The sequence below is a fragment of the Heterodontus francisci genome, chromosome 11 (genome assembly GCF_036365525.1).
Source record: "Heterodontus francisci isolate sHetFra1 chromosome 11, sHetFra1.hap1, whole genome shotgun sequence".
NCBI classification, from domain to species: domain Eukaryota; kingdom Metazoa; phylum Chordata; class Chondrichthyes; order Heterodontiformes; family Heterodontidae; genus Heterodontus; species Heterodontus francisci.
In genome coordinates, this window is record NC_090381.1 from 21363792 (window position 1) to 21383005 (window position 19214).

Below are 19214 nucleotides of genomic sequence, written 5' to 3' on the forward strand. Positions count from 1 at the left end.
AGTGGAGGCTAAAGCCCATTGTCTAAGAGCAAAACCTGTTTCAGCGTGGCTTAAAAACAGGGTTTCTAAGCACCTAGCTCTGCCCAGTAAAGATGTGTCAACTTTGTATGTTGGATATACCAGTGACCTGTGAACTAGAGCTCACTACCTCGACTCCACCTACATTTCAGGTAGTTAGTCAGAATATTTCATGAACCAATTACAGAAACACAAAGTTTAGACTAGAAAAGGCCCACAGTGTATAGGTTCACTGGCTATTGCAGAACTGAGGCATACAGCCTGGAAGGTCCCAGGATCAATCCCCATTTTGATCTCAGCCAGGATGCTGGGTTAAACATTACAACTTACCTCAGCACCCTAAGCTAGAAAGAGATCAGCCGAAGGTCCCTGATCGGCATCCAGAAACGATGAAAGAATTATAAAGGAAGTACTAGGAAAGGACTGTGCTTGCATGTTTGCCGTCTGCAGTTGAATAGCCTGCCAGAGCTCAATGGTTGGACTCACATGCGAAGAGTAGCCACTGGGGTGAGGCAGCTGGAACTGAACTCCAGCAAGTATCAGCTTCAAGAGAGGAGGGAAGAAGATCAAAGAGACAGAATAGCTGGTAAGTAGCCATTGGCTACCAGTGGACACTCTGTCTTATGTAAATGGACTCTTTGGACTGATATTTATGGGGAGGGAGTAAGGGTGCATGTTTGAGCTGTGGGAAGCCCGGAAGTCCTGGGAAAATGGAGATTGGCAGGACTTCTATCATCTTTTTACTCAGTTTCCCTTCCAACAGCTGGATAGATTGACAAGCTGAGTGGGAATGCCAGCAGTAGAAGGCCACAGCAATGATCCTGCCAACCAGGAAAAAGCAGGGACTGGTGCCAGGTTGGACTGGCAATCGGAGAGAGCGGAGACCAGGAGGGATCGTGGCAGAAGGTTTGTGCTTGAGATGTCGGGGGAAGAACTCCTGCGCCTCATAGCCCACAAGCAGTGTTAGAAAAGCACATACTTGCTGGATTGGCCTGCTCCCATCTCCCTTTAGTTGCCAAGGACCCTGGGAAACCAGTGCAGGAGGCGTTAGATTCGAATCACTGCCAAAATATCAGGAAAGGAGTCTCATTTAAATATTACCATTATAGACCCATCTTCCCAAAGCCCCGAAAAACACCCCGAAACACACTCAGACACCCCGAAAAATCCACAGTGTTTAAAATGGAAACAGGTAAGTGCAGTGCAGGTAGGGATTAGGTTTTGCATATATAACGATTAAAAGCCCATCCTCCCCCCATTCCCCCCCACCCCCAGCCCCCCACCACCCGACTATCATATGGGGAAGGTGGGGGGAGCTTAAAATCCCCTTCCCCTCAAGTTTTTGTGTGAGACTAGTAAATATTTCTGTTCCGATTCAGATTTGAGCTGTACAATTACAGTACAGTTGCAGGTAAGTGATGAATAGGAGGTGGCAGGGCTAAAGTGGTTCATCTTCTGGAATGGGAGGCAGATCTTGCTGATCTGTAGCAGTTTCTGATAGTCTTGAGCTGGGAAATCCATTTGGGGTTTCAACTTGTTCTAGAAGAGCCTAAAAAACAACATGTAAAAGCAGTCAGAACTTCCGACAAACAAGTGTGCTTGTGTCGCTGTACAGTATGTAGGGGTAGAAACATAGGAAAATAGAAGCAGGAGTAGGCCATTCGGCCCTTCGAGCCTGCACCGCCATTCAATACGATCATGGCTGATTATCCAAACTCAGTACCCTGTTCCCGCTTTCTCCTCGTATCCCTTGATCCCATTAGCCCCAAGAACTATATCTAACTCTTTCTTGAATATATTTAATGATTTGGCCTCAACTGCTTTCCGTGGTAGAGAATTCCACAGGTTCACCACTCTCTGGGTGAAGAAATCCCTCCTCATCTCAGTCCTAAATGGCTTACTCCCTCCTCCTTAGACTTTGATCCCTGGTCCTGGACTCACCCGCCATCGGGAACATCCTTCCTGCATCTAGTCTGTCTAGTCCTGTTAGAATTTTGTAGGTTTCTATGAGATCCCCTCTCATTCTTCTAAACTCTAGCAAATACAAGCCCAATTGACCCAATCTCATTTCATACGTCAGTCCTGCCATCCCAGGAATCAGTCTAGTGAACCTTTGCTGCACTCCCTCCATAAAACAAACATCCTTCCTCAGATAAGGAGACCAAAACTGCACACAATACTCCAGATGTGGTCTCACCAAGGCCTTGTATAATTGCAGCAAGACATCCTTGTTCCTGTACTCTAATCCTCTCGCTATGAAGGCCAACATACCATTTGCCTTCTTAACTGCCTGCTGCACCTGCACGCTTACTTTCAGCGACTGGTGCACAAGGAAACCCAGGTCTCGCTGCACCTCCCCCTTTCCCAATCTACTGCCGTTCAGATAATAATCTGCCTTTCTGTTTTTGCCACCAAAGTGGATAACCTCACATTTATTCACATTATACTGCATCTGCCATGTATTTACCCACTCACTCAACCTGTCTAAATCACACTGGAGCTTCTCTGCATCCTCCTCACAGCTCACACTCCCACCCAGCTTTGTGTCATCTGCAAACTTGGATATATTACATTTAATTCACTCATCTATATCATTAATATATATTGTGAATAGCTGGGGTCCCAGCACTGATCCCTGCGGTACCCCACTAGTCACTGCCTGCCACTTGGAAAAAGACCCGTTTATTCCTACTCTTTGTTTCCTGTCTGCCAACCAGTTCTCTATCCATGTCAGTACCTTAGCCCCAATCCCATGTGCTTTAAGTTTGCATGCTAATCTCTTATATAATACCCTCCAATCTGTTGGAACTGTTCCAGAGTCTATAGAATTTTGAAAAATGACCAGCAACGCATCTACTATCTCTAGGGCCACTTTCTTAAGTACTCTGGGATGTAGATTATCAGGCCCTGGGGATTTATCGGTCTTCAATCCCGTCAATTTCCCTAACACCATTTCCCTAGTAATACTGATTTCATACAGTCCCTCCTTCTCGCTAGACCCCATGTTCCCCAACATTTCTGGGAGGTAATTTGTGTCCTCCTTTGTGAAGACAGAACCAAAGTATGTATTTAATTGGTTCTGTCATTTCTTTGTTCCCCATTGTAAATTCCCCCGTTTCTGCCTGTAAGGGACCTACATTTGTCTTCACTAATCTTTTTCTCTTCACATATCTATAGAAGCTTTGACAGTCAATTTTTATGTTCTCTGCAAGCTTACTCTCGTACTCTATTTTCCCCTTCTTAATCAATCCTTTTGTCCTCCTTTGCTGAATTCTAAACTGCTCCCAATCCTTAGGTTTGCTGCTTGTTCTGGCCATTTTATATTTCTCCTCCTTGGATCTAATACTATCCCTAATTTCTTTTGTAAGCCACGGTTGATCCACCCTTCCTGTTTTATTTTGGTGCCAGAGAGGAATGAACAATTGTTGTAATTCATCCATGCACTCTTTAAATGTTAGCCATTGCCTATCTACTGTCAACCCTTTAAGTAACGTTCCCCAATCTATCATAGCCAACTTGTGCTTCATACCTTCATAGTTTCCTTTATTTAGATTCAGGACCCTAGTCTTTCAATCAACTCTCTCACGCCCTAGCTTAATGAAGAATTCTATCATGTTATGGTTGCTCTTCCTCAAGGGACCCCGCACAACAAGATTGTTAACGAATTCTTTCTCATTACACAATACCCAGTCTGGGATGGCCTGTTCTCTAGTTGGTTTCTCAACGTATTGGTCCAAAAAACCATCACGTATGCACTCCAGGAATTCCTCCTCTACAGTATTATTGCTAATTTGGTTTGCCCAATCTATATGTGCAGCCATTACCTGCGGTGTGACCACCTCGCTAATCGTGCTATCCACGATGTCCTCAGCATGGCGGATGCTCCACAGTGAATCCACCCGCAGCTCCAGCTCAGTAATGCGGGTAGCCAGTAGCTGCAGATGGATACACTTCCTGCAGACATGGTTGTCAGGGACACGGGAAGCATCCCTGATTTCCCACAGAGCACAGGAGGACCATATCATGGGTACGAGTTCTCCTGCCATGACTTACCTTTAGATTACTTAGTTACTCCCTTTAATTAAAAAGTACTAATTACAGTAGCGGCCTTATTCTACTCCAAACACTACCCACTACAATCTAAAGTCCTTAATAAATTACTAATTTAATAAAACACATTTTAGTAGTACTCACCTTATCACTTATATGGTAGATTTTGAGGGGTTTTTTCAAAAAAAAAATTCCCCTTTTTTTAAGCTATTTAAATGCACTAACAGCTATTACTTACCCAGCCAATCAGCTTACAGATTTCCCGTGCTGCCACTGTAAGTCTTTTTTTCCTCTTTTGAACCTCAGCGCGCGGAGACACAGACAGAGTGAGAGAGCCTGCCGCTGCTCTGGTCACCAGGTAAGTAAGGGCCTCGAGCCCTGTGTGTGTGTGTGTGTGCAGTGCACATACATTATGTGCTATTTTTGTAAATGTTGTATGAACTCATTGCTAAGCCGCTCACAGATTCTATTAGCTTCTCTTAAATGGATTGCTTGTTACTCTTAATCCTGGTTGCAGCTAATGCTAAAATTAGGATCACCAACTCTGGTTGGATGATTGCAGACCAGAGGTATCATCACATGACCTCACACCTCCAAACACTCTGTCCAGTCAAAGAGACGTTTTCCCCCCATCCGCAATATTTTTATAATTAATCGAGAAAAGTGTTCAAATAAAATGAAAGACAAGCACACCTTTTAAATACCACAATGATTTATCTCCTGGGTTACTTGCAATAGTGTCCAGGAGGTTACTCTTCATTACTTACCTTCATTGTAATGTTGTTCTATTCCTGTGCCAATGCTTGTACATAATGGCTGTCACTCTGTACCTGAGCACACTTAGTCTCCTACCCTTTTCTTTCAAACCTTGCACTCTTCCCTCTCCCCACTGCCACCACCACGCATTTGCTACCTTTGTTATTCCTCACATCTCCCCAGCTTTCCCACATCTTCTGTATATCCTCTGCTGCTTCTCCAATGTATTTATCCCTGCCCCACCCTCAGTATTTTTACAACCTTGACCAACTCACAACGTCCTTCTGCCTCAATGAGTTACTGTGGCCCTTCCCACTGGATTTATCCTTTAACTGCCTCATTCCCCTCTGCTGGCACCTCCCACGTCCATCTTGTCCACTCCTGAAACTCTTTCTCATTCCATCATCCCTCATTCCGCTCCCATCCAATGACTCTCCAGCCACCTTTCACATCGCTGAGGAAAGTTCCCACTTACCGACAAACAGCAACCACCCCCCCCCCCACCCCCACCACTATCACCACCTTACCTTGAATTTACATTGTGAGATCCTGGATTACCACTGTTGGCTCCTTACTGGCCTCACTGAGGCTTTACATCCAAACATATCTTGTCCAAAATCTCTGTACTATTGATGTGACCCTTGTATTAAGATTTTTTTTCCTCTATTGTTCCAGCTCTTTTTCCTCAACTCTTCTATCACCTTCAAGATCCTCTGTACCTATTATGTTCTTAAACTACAAGGCACCAGTCTTACTGAAATTTTCTCCCTCCAGTTTAATCTCTGCCTTCACACCAACCAACTTCTCATCCTCAGTGATTTCCAGTGTCAGCTGTGCGTCAGTGGGTAGCGCTCATGTCTCTGAGTCACAAGGTTCTAGTTCAAGTTCCACTCCAGGGTTTGAGCACAAAAATCTAGGCTGACACTGCAGCTGCACTGTCAGAGGTGTCATCTTTTGGATGACATGTTAAACCAGGGGTGTTCAACCTTTTCGCATTGGGGGGGGCCACATTACAATTTTTGTCTTACATCGGGGGCTAAGGAGTCAATTTCTGATAGATAAAGGCATTAAAATTTATCTTAGTATTAATCCAAATGACAACAAATGTGCATTTTTGTGAAGAAGCTTTAAATGAGAATATTAATTTCTGCACTTACTTTCTTGTCACTATGTTGGACACTGATTTAGTGAGATACCTGGCATTTATTTGCTTGCACAAGTCACATCTGTCTCCAGCCTGATCCTTTGGTTTTTTCATATGCAAATTGTGCGTGGCCCTCTTGGCTGCTAGCTGTTCTGTTTTAAAAGTTATTTGTAACAAGTTCCAGGCAAAGTTCCACACGATGATATTCATATTTCCATTTGGCGTGTGGGGTTTTCGTCACGCTATTTTCAATGTTCACTTGGGCTTGCCATCCCTCTCCTCAACATTGCAAACCTCACCTTTCACATTAATCCCCCCACCCACACTCATGGAATCCCCCTTAACTCATCTTCATACATGGCTACAATACCAGGACTTCACTGGTCAAAGTCACAAATGAAATCTTGTGCAGTGGTGATTGTTGTTCCTTCACTCACATCAACATATCTGCAGCCTTTGACACAGGTAACCACTCAATCATCCTCCAACATCTGCTCCACTGTACCAATGTCCTTTCCTAATTTTGTTATTGCCTCAAGCATGACGTTGCTGACACTGGCATCTTCTCGCTCACATGGTCACTTCCATTGCGCTTGGAAATCCATACTCTTCACTATCTAAATACTCTCCCTTGGCTTCTCTAACACTGGATCTTTTCTTGCTCGGTCCCCCTCCTCCCCCCCAACCCCCCACCAACTTTCCATCTTGCTCTGCTCTAACATCACTGGCCCCTTGTGTAGCCACTACACTGCTATCCTCTGGAACTTTCTATCTTGTTCCCTCTGGCTTCTTACATTCATTTCCACTTTCAAACCTCTTCACAAAGTGCTCCAACCATGCCTTCAGTTTCTCGGCCTAGCTTCTCCATTGTCCTCCCCTTTCCCAATGTTTGCCATCCCTGTTCCTTTCCGCCTTATTGTAAAGCCCTCTGCATCATGTGGAGTGAGATATAAACGCAGGTTGTTGCTATTGTATGTGCAAACTTTTACAGGTATGCTATGTAAGCTTTTGTGTGTCTTGTGTGTAGAATGTGCCTTTGTTGTGTATTTTGCAAGAGTATAAGTAATATGCTGCATGTGTTTGTATATTTGTGTTGCACGACTGGTCTGTGCATGGTGCATTGATGTCAGGTGTACTTCTTTGCACAAGCTATGAATTTTGTATGTATGCATATCTGCTGTCTGCATGACATGTATGTTTTATAGATATGTTTGCTGTGTGTGTCATGTTTATGTATGCTGTGTGTGGTATGTCTAAGTATCCATCGGGTGTTTACTAAACACATGGGCTGAGAACTTCCTCGGGGAAAGTTCCACCACTGGAACTGGTGGAAGTTCTGTGGAATCTCCAATGACGTGTGTACACAGGTTATGCTGTGGGAGTGGGAGGATCCCTGAGGAAGGCAGAAGTTACATAAAGTGAATAGAGGAATATGCTAATGTGTTGGCTGTATTTCACAAGCTGCAGATGAAGAAACTAGAACACTGGTCAATATTTCATACTTAGAGTAGCAATGGAAGTGATGTTATAAATGCTACTGCTTGGGAAGTGATTTTGCCCATTATTATGCTGTGCAATTGAACTTAAAAGGAATGGTTTGGTCTATTGACAATGGGAATCCACATGAAGAAGTTTGATATGTTTCCTTGAGGAATTAAAAACTCTACTGAAAAAGTGGTACGACAATGACTAACTAAAGAGAATAAGGATTGTATTAGATTAAAAGAAGAGGCTTAAAATGTTGCCAAAAAGAGTAGTAAGCCTGAGGATTGAGAGGGTTTTAAAAATCAAGAAAGTGATAGAGGGAGAAAATAGACCAGAACAGAAACCAGCAAGAAATATAAAAACATATTGCAAGAGCGTTTACAAGTATGTAAAGAGGAAAAGATTAGTGAAAGTAAATATTGGTCCCTTAGAGGCAGAAACAGGAGAAATAATAATGGGGAATAAGGAAATGGCAGGAAGATTAAACAAATATTTTGTACCTGTCTTCACATTAAGGGACACAAAGAACACATCGAAGATAATGCGGAACCAAGGGACTAATGAGAGTGAGAAACTTAAAATAATTAATATTAGTAAAGAAAAAATACTGGAGAAATTAATGGGAATAAAAGCTGACAAATCCCCTGGACCTGATGCCCTACATCCTAGGGTTCTAAAAGAGGTGGCTACAGAGAAAGTGGATACATTGGTTTTGATTTCCAGAATTCCTTAGATTCTGGAAAGTAGCAAATGTAACCCCGCCATTCAAGCAAGCAGGGTCAGAGAAAGCAGGGTATTATTGTCCTGTAAGCCTGACATCAGTGGTAGAGAAAATGCTAGAAGATATTATTAAGGATGTTGTAACAGGGCACTTGGAAAATCACAACACGAGTAGGCAGAGTCAACATGGTTTTCTTTCTTTCTTTTGGGCCTCCTTATCTCGAGAGACAATGGATACGCGCCTGGAGGTGGTCAGTGGAGTGACCTCTCCATGGCGCATGCCTGGGCAAATTTATGGAGGTTGAGAGTTGCCCAGTCGTCAAAACCCCCCTCTCGGCCTTTCTGGTTTTATGAAAGGGAAATTATATTGGACAAATCTGTTAGAGTTTTCTGAGGGTGTAACCAGCAAGGTCAGTAAAGGGGAACCAGTGGATGTAATATATTTGGACTTTCAGAAGGCATTTGATAAGGTGTAAATACACAAGATAAGAGCTCATGGGATTGGGGGTAATATATTCGCATGGATTGGAGATTGGTCAATGGACAGAACACAGAGTGTAGGAATAAATGGGGCACTTTTCAGATGGCAGACTGTAATGAGTGGACTGCAACAGGGATCTGTGCTGCAGCCTCAACTATTTATAAACTATATCAATGACTTAGATGAGGGGACCATGTGTAATAGATCAAAGTTTGCTGATAATACAAAGCTAGGTAGGAATGTAAGCTGTGAGGAGGACACAAAGAGGCTGCCAAAGGATATAGACAGGTTAAATGAGTGGGCAAGAAGATGGCAGATGGAGAATAATATGGGGAAATGTGAAATTACCACTTTGGGAGGGAGAATGAAAAGGCAGAATATTTTTCAAAAGGTAAAAAACTACTAAATGTTGGTTTCAGAGGAATTTGGATTTCCCTGTACACGAATCACAGAAAGTTAACATGCAGGTTCACTCAGAGGATTGTGAATTTTGGAATTCTCTACCCCAGAGAGCTGTTGAGTATATTGAAATCTGAGATTGATAGATTTTTGGCCTCTAGGGGAATCAAGGGATGTGGCGATAGGCCTTGATCTTATTGAATGGCAAAGCAGGTTCAAGGATCTGAATGGCTTACTCCTGCTCCTATTTCTTATGATCTTACAATCCACTAGAATTTCATGCAATGTGAGTTTCAATTTATTCAACCTAGGAGGGATTTCAGATCAATTTATATAAGGATGATGCAATTAAGTTAAATACAAATCGTAAGAAATTAAAGCTACAACACATAACACCAGGGATTAGATCCAGTTCAACCCGCCTCTAGAAATGTTGTTAATCCTAAAGCATGCTAGTTTAAGAGAATGGAGATTTGCTAAAGTCATTCCAGGACATGCTCACATACATGTTGGAATGGCCTTCTTCATTCAGGCCCAGCGAGCATTGACCACAGGAAACTGTCCCTGAAAAAGGGTTGCCAACCCTCCAGGATTGTCCTGGAGTCTCCAGGAATTGGAGATAAATCTCCAGGACATTGCTGCGAGCAAACCCAGGAGACAAATGATAGTTGTGAAGAAAAATTCAATTTCATTGAAGGCTTTTATTTACTAGTTATAAAGATTTTGGAGAACGGGGAGAAAAAAGGGTGTTTTGACTGGGCGAGCCAGGTCATGTGATGAAACCTCCAGGAATACATCCAAACAGAGTTTGCAACTGTACCCTAAGAGGGCTGTAGCTATTTTTGTTACTAATTTAATTGTCCAATCCCTGAACACGGAGAGCTAGGTCAGAGGTCAAGCTTTGTGCTTCCTGTCTTGCTAAGAAGAAAAAGAGTCTGCCTAGATTTGGTAATGAAGACCAGATAGAGCGAGGGTTAGATGATGTATGTGTTCATCTGCAGTTACTGATGCTGATGAGAATAATATTAATGGTCAAAGCAACAGAACAATCTCCTCCAAATCACATTGATTCCTTTGTAGAATTACCTGGTTCTCAGCCAGAGCCTGCTTTGCCATGTAGCGCTCCCTCTTCACCTTAATTTCTACTGATTCAGGTATGTCTGGGACCAGCAAGTCAATCATTCGGGCAATGAAGAACACCAAGTGCTGTAGGACAGACAAGAGAGGAGGGAGTTAAAATAACAAGCTGTGTTTCGATGCAGTAACACACCAAAGGGTTTAGATGTTGCTGAATATATATATATATATATAAAAACTTAAATGAGTGGCTCTTTTGTCAGTCCTGTCATAGAAGCCAGTCGCATAATTGATTCCCCAACAAAATTTCTAGAGGGTGAAATTCATCTTGAACCTTTTTTCTGGAGGGCTGATAGCGAATTGAAAGCATGTTTGACTCTGTGTCAGATCCTGTTTGCTCTCCCCTGTGGTAGGTTTGGAGGTGGGGAGGGCATATAATCGGGTGGGATGGTGGTGGGGGGGGGGGTCCCTGCAACCTTCCCACTGAAATTAAGTCTGGGGCGGAAAGGCCTGTGAACGGCCTTCCCAGCCTCCCTGCCAGTTGAGGCCCATAAGTGAACAATTAATGCCCAATTAAGGGCCTCATCCCACCGCCACTGCAATTAGCCCAGCGGTGAACAGGGCTGTCGCTGCACGAGGAGCATGGCATGAAAAGCCATGCGGGCTGTTTTCTGGCTCTAGTGGGGGGGTGGGTCCCTCGTTAAAAGGCACTTAGTGCCTGAATGAGAGACATGGCAGTGGGAAACGGGGACCCACTGAGAGCCACCCCCTTGCCCTTGTTGCCGATGCCCCTCCCCCCTCTCCCGTGACCCCCCCCCACCCTGTGAGACCACTCCCCACCCTGACCTACCTGTGGCCTGGGTCCAGCGCCGCTGTTGGGCCTCAGGTGGGTGTTCCACCTGCAGCAGTCACTGCCTCCGCAGTGCTGCTGCTCAATTAAAGAGCTGCCAGCCTCTGATTGGACAGCAGCTCTCAGAGGGCGGGACCTCCATCACCGGGGCCTTTGATCCCATGGAAGACCCGCCACTGTCCACTTAAGTGCTTAATTGACAGTAGATCTGGCGGGCCTTCCCCAGAAGGGGCGACGCTGGTTTCTCGCCTGTGCTTTTGCTGGGGGGTCGAGACCCCCGTTGCCTGAATAAAATCCTGGCCACAGTGTCTGATCCTGTTTCACAGGCCGAGATTTTATGAGTCCCATGGCGTTTCCGACAGCGGAACCAGAAGTTGCCGGAACATTCGCTTCCGTCCTTTTTCCTGTTTTGCACACAATTAACGATGTGGCGACAGGCACGGGAGTCACGTGCGATCATGCGGCAGGGACAAAATGTTATTGGTGGAACCCACTGTCACTCTGTGAAGCAGTACGAGCCACACAATGTCAATAAATCATTCTGTGTTGCAAGCCACTCAGGTCAGCAGCCTTCAGAAGCATATCCTGATTGCGGCCTCCTAATAAGCTTACTATACATAGTTCTTGGTTTACCTTCATTTTCAGTTTGAACCCAAGCACTACCTCCCCCTCAGTTTTTTGCTTGTGACTGTTCCCTCGGCCAGCCAGTACCCTGATTTCACTCCACAGGACCCTAACATTGACAACACTCATCCCTCCCTTTAGGCCCCTCATGACCATCTGTTTACTGTCAGGCACACATTAACCCACCATCCCCTGGAATCGCCCACAGCCAGCTTCAACATCAATAACAACCACTACACACCCTGAACACTGCCCTCTTCCCTTGTCTGCTCCTCCACCCACTCAAGACCCCACCCTGTCCTCACCAGCTACCCTTCTCTGTTCCTCCATGCACCCGATAACCCCACCCTGTGTGTTCTCACCGCTACCCTCCCCTGCGCCTCTATGCATCCCCATCCATGCCTTCCCCCCCACCATCGCCTCAGAAGATTCGCCCTTGCTCTTGCCGAGCCTGGAGCCAAACAGCCATTCCAATGTTGGCATTCCTTGTGCCAATGAGTTCAAGATCTGAAATCACTGATCAGGATCAATTAGGTGGCCACCTCCGGGAGCCCCGTGCAATTACAGATGGCGGGCGGGCTTCCGAGGCTGGAGATCAATAGGAGGCCCCCCAGCAGACAGATAGGCAACCCCACCATCAGAGTTCAGGAATATTGCTCACTGGGATGAAGGGGTTGGGAATGTTGCTCACTGGGATGAAGGGGTCCGGAATGTTGCTCACTGGGATGAAGGGTTTGAGAATGTTGCTCATTGGAATGACAGGGTCCGCAATGTTTCTCAGTGGGATGAAGGGGTCAGGAGTCTTGCTCACAGGGATGAAGAGTTCGGGAATGTTGCTCACTGGGATGAAGGAGTCAGGAATGTTCCTCATTGGGATGACAGGGTCCGCAATGTTTCTCAGTGGGATGAAGGGGTCAGGAGTCTTGCTCACTGGGATGAAGAGTTCGGGAATGTTGCTCACTGGGATGAAGGGGTCAGGAATGTTGCTCACTTTGATGCTGCCTGATAAGAGGAAATACAAAGACAAATTGAGGCCATACAGAAGGAGTTCAGAGATGATTTGATGGGGATGTTTAACATTATGAAGGGATGGGCTATACTCAGTAGAAACAGCCTGTTTCCAGAACAAAGGGACATTGATAAGAAAGTAAGACTTTTATGGCCAAGACCAGGAGAAACTGTTCTTTTGCACAGAGGTTGTGAGGCTCTGGATGAAGCAGTTAGTGATTGAAGCAGAGATCATGCCAATGTTTAAGAATAGGTTAGATAGAGGATTGACGGAAAGAGATCTAAAGGGAGATGGGAGCAGAGTGGGCACATGGGATTAGGGCTACTGCCCATGTGGAGGACAAACACTAACAGGGACTGTTTGGACAGAATGGCCTGTTCCGTGTTGTAATTCCAATGTAATTTAGGTTTCCCGTACAGTCACAGCTTAAAATGTAGTATCCTGAGGAGGGTACAGTCTTAAAATTAGAGCTAGGCCATTCAGGAGTGAAATCAGGACTATTTTTTTCACACAAAGGGTATTGGAAATCTGGAACTCTCTCCACGAAAAGGCTGTGAATGCTGGAAGGTCAGCAGAAATTTTTAAGACTGAAATGGATAGATTTTGTTTTTTGGGTATTGAGGGATATGGAGCAAAGGCTGGTAGATACAACTGATCAGCCATGTCCTAATTGAATGGCAGAGTAGGCTCAAGGGCTGAATGGCCTCCTCCTCTTCCGTATGTGGAACTGTCACCATTAAGACATATCTCCCACATGGTTGTGTTTCATGAAGAAGGTAGCTCGGATGTTTCTCTCCATTGTTTGGACTCCAATGATACTGTGTAATTATCAGTAGAGGGCAATGTTACTCAGTGTAAAACTACCTCAAGCTGAAGCATTGGGAAAAATTGAACTTACTGCTTACCTCAATGACATTACACCCAAAGGCCAAGACCAAGTCCCCAATCTCACAGATAGTTCTAACAGAGGGAAAGCAGGAGATTAATTTGGAATGATATTCAGGCTGCATTCACACTATCACTGGAACACTGCTGCCGAGTGGTTTAATTAGTGTTACTGACTGTATTCTGTATTGGGGCTCGAATGAAGCAGAGTGAGACTCTATGGAGTAGGGTGCAGATCTCGACTTGAAGCAGTAGTGTGAAACGGGTAATGAATAAAAATGGGGAGAGATGTAAAACGGGTTACTGATTCACTATCACCTACTGTACTCTATTACAAAATCAAGGAATTCTCTCTCCATGTTGTTCTGGAGCGTGAACACTGACTTATCTGACACAGAGTTAGTGTCTCTACAAACCCAAAACCCCTTTGTATTAACACTGAACTTGTCGGCTGTAGAAACCTGGGGGCGGCCATTGATCACGGACTAATTGTTGGGATCTAACCAGTGGGAACTCCCATTGTTGCCCTCCTGGAATGTGAGGGTGGGGGTAGGGAGCTTGTGTGGTGGGTGTTATAAATAATCATAGTGAATGCCTGCGCCATCATGGGCGCGTTTCAAGTTTTGAGCACAGGAGATGTGTATAGTAGCCTCAAATAAGAAGAAATAGTTCACAGCGCCTATCAGCTCCACCTTGCGAAAGGGGCCAGTCAGACCGCAGATATAGTGACGGTTTTTTTGGGAGTTGAGGCCCCAGGTCCTAGTGGGCCCCACAACTGTCGACCAGGAAGTGGGGCCCAGAGAGAGCCAAAGGAACACCTGTCTGAGACTTCCCGCTCCTACCACTGGGGACCATGTTTGGGACAGGCAAGAGTTCCATCCCAAACAAGGGCTCCCAAAGCCAACAACAGACGAGGGCACTCAGCATATATGGCTCCAAGCCTAATTTGGGGCCATCCGATGCACTTCTGCGCGTTTTATGTTGGGAGTTGATGGAGGGCCAGCAGATAGTAAGTCCATTTGAACCCAAATAATTCCACTTGTGAAGCTGAGGGTTGCCAACTCTGGTTGGACATCTTCCTGGAGGTTTCATCACATGATCTTCTGCCTCCAGTTGCCCAGCCAAACAGCCTTTTACACCAGCGCCAATATTTTTATAATTAATAAACAAAAGTTTTCAAAGAAAATTTAAAAAAAGAATTGTTTTTTTAAATCCGAGTCCAAGAGAGTGATTGTGGAGCATACAGGACAATCCTGGAGGGTTGCCAACCCTACACTGAGCATATCTGCTGTCCTAGTTCAGGACGGGACAGAGTTGAAAGAAATATACAACCCATTCAACATCCTCCACTTTGATCAGCAAAGTGAGCAGAATGTAAATACTTTCTGTTTTCTCTCCCCTTTCTGTGGTGAGGTTAAACCATTAATAGTAAAATGAATTGTCTGACTTCAAGTTCTGAGCTGTTTCGTGATATTTGAAGTATGCATATTGTCATTTCTTAAATGTACATCTTTACACAGAACTTCTTGTATGGATACTATCTCAGACTGATGTTCTGTACCATGTACTGTACATTTATAATGTTCTCCACATGTTAAATCACACCAACTCACCTCAAACACAATGACAAATGCCAAACGAATAGCCAATAGGTTCCAGTATGTCAAGCTCAAGTGGCCATTGTGATCCCTGAACTCTCTGTACCTGCAAATTAGCAAACACATACACCTTTATGGATAGCTAATCACTTCAGGCAATGAATCAATCACATTATTCCTGAATTTCACATGTTCCAGGACTGCCCAAAGCCTGTCCACCATCTACAAGGCACAAGTCAGCAGTGTGATGGAATCCTCTCCACTTGCCTGGATGGGTGCAGCTCCACCAACACTCAAGAAGCTCGACACCATCCAGGACAAAGCAGCCCGCTTGATTGACACCCATCCACCACCGGTCTATGAGATGCAGTGCAACAATTCGCCGAGGCTCCTTTGACAACACCTTCCAAACCTGCAACCTCTACCACCTAGAAGGCAAATGGGAACACCACCACCTCTAAGTTTCCCTCCAAGTCACACATCAGCATGACTTGGAACTATATCGCTGTTCGTTCACTGTCGCTGGGTCAAAATCTCTCTCCCTAACAGCACTGTTGGTCTACCTACACCACACAGAATACAGCGCAGTTCAATGAGTTGGCTCACCATCACCTTCTCAAGGTCAATAAGGGATGGGCAATAAATGGTGGTCTTGCCAATGATGTCCACATCCTGTGAATGAATAACTGACGTTAACAACGCTGTAGAATGTTACAATATACATATTTGTACTGGCTCCTTGGATAAACCTCATGGATAGGGACCTTTAAAATTTGTTTCCATCCATAAATTCCTGGATTTTTTTGCAAGATGAATCGATTAAAAACTGTTGTCTTGACTTTGGAAAAAAGTTCCCATTTAAAAAAAACCAAAAATCAGGTCTTTGAATGGGTGTACATCAGGAACTCTCTGTTTCCTATTCCTTAGCTAATCTTGTATCCACACTGCCACTGCCTTTATTCCCATGAGCTTTAATTTTGCTGACAAATCTATCAGGTAGTACTTTTATCAAACGTTGCTTTTTTGCGGATTAGAGATGTTCAAAATACAACCTGATGTTTACTGTTTTTATTGAGTTTCCTGGCTTTTAAGGGCCCTCTCGCAATCCTCTCCAATTTCTTCCTGGATATTGATGCTAAAAATAAAAAAAACTGAAACTTGCGTTTCTAAATTGACAAAAAGGACTGATTTAGTGGTCCTTACTCAAGAGTTATAGCAGTAACTATACAGAGTTTGCACCTGCCACTGAGTCTTGATTGACAGCAGCGTAGATTGAGAATCAGGGTTAGAGGTCACACTGTCTACTTCCTGATATTCACCAGCGAGACTGGGAGCAAAGTCTTTGAATATTAACCCCAAAGTGTAGGGAGGCTGTTGGACGCATCTATTGTGACCTGATATCTGGCCACAGACACAGTCTGTGTGCAAAAATGGCAGCTCCCTGTGCAAATGGATTATAAATCCACTCGCAAGCATTTAAAACCATGGGGCTAACTCATCATGTCCACCTGGTGTTGCAGCTTCCAGCACCTCCGATATGCCGGGTATCTTTCAGCAGGCTTGTGCCACACATGTAGCTCAAGTAACTGTTATGTGAAGCTGCTGTACACAGGATTTGGAATGGAGTCTTTGACACCCTTTGGGGAGGCTGCTGGGGCTGAATTTAATTACCCGAGCCATTGGGAGGACTCTGAAAGGTGTGGTTCACCCAGGTCAATAGAGTGGGCTGCCAATTCCTGTGGGGTGGGGGGAGGGGGCGGTGGGAATCAAAGGCCGTGTAGGGGAGGTTGGAGGCCTGATGGTATCATGGCCTCAGGGGGAGGTTGGGTGGAGGCATGTTCAATTGTGGAGGTTCCTCAGGTAGGCACATGGATCTAGAAGGTAGGTGAGTAGGTGTAAAAGCACTCACCTCCTGAATCTGCCAAGTCCTCACCTCGAAGAAGCTGGCAGCCTTCCCAACACTCAGGAAACCCAGCTGACAGCAGTTGAAATTGAAAAGCTGAATAACAACGAGGCTCGCAGGCTCATTATCATATTTAAAGTTTCAACCTGCCTCCTCGGATCAGGTTGGTTGCCCATCCACCTTCTGGCCTCAACTAAAGACAGTTAAACCTCAATGCCAGGAAACAGATTTCTCAGATGTTAACCACCCGACCCAAACCTGCCTATATTTTTAGGTTAAAATTCAGTCCGTGGTGTCTGTGGAGTAGCATGCCTCAGAAAAGGAGGGACAGAATGTTTCTTACAAGTTGTTCTCCCACAATCCATGTACATTCTACTAGATTTTGGACTCCACCTGCCCATTTAATCTCCTCTCACATCTCATGTACACTCTCCTCTATAATGAACAAAGAACAGTACAGCACAGGAACAGGCCATTCGGCCCTCCAAGCCTGCACCGATCTTGATGCCTGCCTAAACTAAAACCTTCTGCACTTCCGGGGACCGTATCCCTCTATTCCCTTCCTATTCATGTATTTGTCAAGATGTCTCTTAAACGTCGCTATCGTATCTGCTTCCACCACCTCCCCTGGCAGCAAGTTCCAGGCACTCACCACCCTCTGTGTAAAGAACTTGCCTCGCACATCCCCTCTAAACTTTGCCCCTCGCACCTTAAACCTATGTCCCCTAGTAACTGACTCTTCCACCCTGGGAAAAAGCTTCTGACTATCCACTCTGTCCAAGCCGCTCATAACTTTGTAAACCTCTGTCATGTCGCCCCTCCACCTCCGTCGTTCCAGTGTAAACAATCCAAGTTTATCCAACCTCTCCTCATAGCTAATGCCCTCCAGACCAGGCAACATTCTGGTAAACCTCTTCTGTACCCTCTCCAAAGCCTCCACATCCTTCTGGTAGTGTGGCGACCAGAATTGCACGCAATATTCTAAGTGTGGCCTAACTAAAGTTCTGTACAGCTGCAGGATGACTTGCCAATTTTTATACTTTATGGCCCGACCGATGAAGGCAAGCATGCCGTATGCCTTCTTGACTACCTTATCCACCTGCGTTGCCACTTTCAGGGACCTGTGGACCTGTACGCCCAGATCTCTCTGCCTGTCAATACTCCTAAGGGTTCTGCCATTTACTGTATACTTCCCACCTGTGTGGACCTATTTAATCTCCCAAAGGCAGTCCCTAATCCCCAGAAGGCTAAGCAAAACCTTGGTATCGCCTCAATACTGTTCTCCAGGCTACATCCTCTCCTCCTGTCCACCCCAGCAGCACAGGAATCCATTGTGACTTGTAGAGTGTTCGAAACAGACTCAGCCAGGTCCTTTTTGGAGAATTCATTGACTTAGCCTGTGATGGTAAAACCCTCTCTTTCGATGTTTCTCCCTCTCCTTGCCTTACCTGCACGTGCTATTGTTCTTCAGGACAAAGCTGGGAGGTGAATAGGCCAAGGTGAAGTTAATGTAGCCAGTCAGGTCCCTTTGGTACATATATTGGTAGTATTGGCGAGGCAGAAAATCTGAAGTGAATGCTATCAGAAAGGCCTGTGGGGAGAACAAATTGCACATAACAATGGCACTCACCACAATGCCACCTTTGTCAGGACTTCCAGTATGGTTCTGTTGTATGAACAGCAACTAATTGCATTTATACAGCGGCTTTAACATAATCAAGTGTCCCAAGCAGTTGCACAAGAGCAATTATCAGTCATAAATTGGCACTGAGCCACATAAGGAGACAGTTGGACAATTCACCAAAAGTCTGGCCAACGAGGTAGGTTTTTAAGAACATCTTAAAGGAGAGAGAGTAAGAGAGGAGAAGAGGTTTAAAGAGAGAATGATACAACTGAAGTCATGGCTGCCAATGGTGGGACAATTAAAATCAGGGATGCACAAGAGGCCAGAATTGGAGGAATGCAGAGATCTTGGAGGGTTGTAAGCAATGTTCCCTCTAAACTGCAACTCAAATGTTTCCACGCAGGCCACGCACAAGTTGGCCCCTTTAAGTTACTGGATGTTTGTGTCCACATGGAAACTTTAAAGGGGTCATGCACTTAAACAAATCACCCACACACTGCAAAAACAAAAATTCGAGGGTACCTTGGTTGTAAGAAGAGATTAGGGAGATAGGGAAGGTTGAGGCCGTGGAGGGATTTGAAAATAAGAATG

General features: G+C 45.0%; 1 protein-coding gene across 5 annotated transcripts in view; it reads right to left on the bottom strand.

The window, feature by feature from the left end:
- Positions 1–1251: 1251 nt before the first annotated feature.
- LOC137375126 (anoctamin-7-like) overlaps positions 1252–19214 on the bottom strand; it is a 145720-nt gene continuing 127757 nt past the window's right edge. For 2 of the 5 annotated variants that reach the window (XM_068041784.1, XM_068041783.1), the window contains 4 exons: positions 18448–18590; positions 15112–15202; positions 10140–10259; positions 1252–1567 (listed from right to left, as the gene is read on the bottom strand). In XM_068041784.1, the coding sequence (XP_067897885.1) occupies positions 1457–1567; positions 10140–10259; positions 15112–15202; positions 18448–18590 (465 nt within the window). In that variant the 3' untranslated portion in view covers positions 1252–1456. Of the gene's footprint in view, positions 1568–10139; positions 10260–12265; positions 12607–13531; positions 13574–15111; positions 15203–18447; positions 18591–19214 lie in introns of those variants that run through there. The other 3 variants (XR_010975932.1, XR_010975933.1, XM_068041785.1) reach the window with 3 other exon arrangements.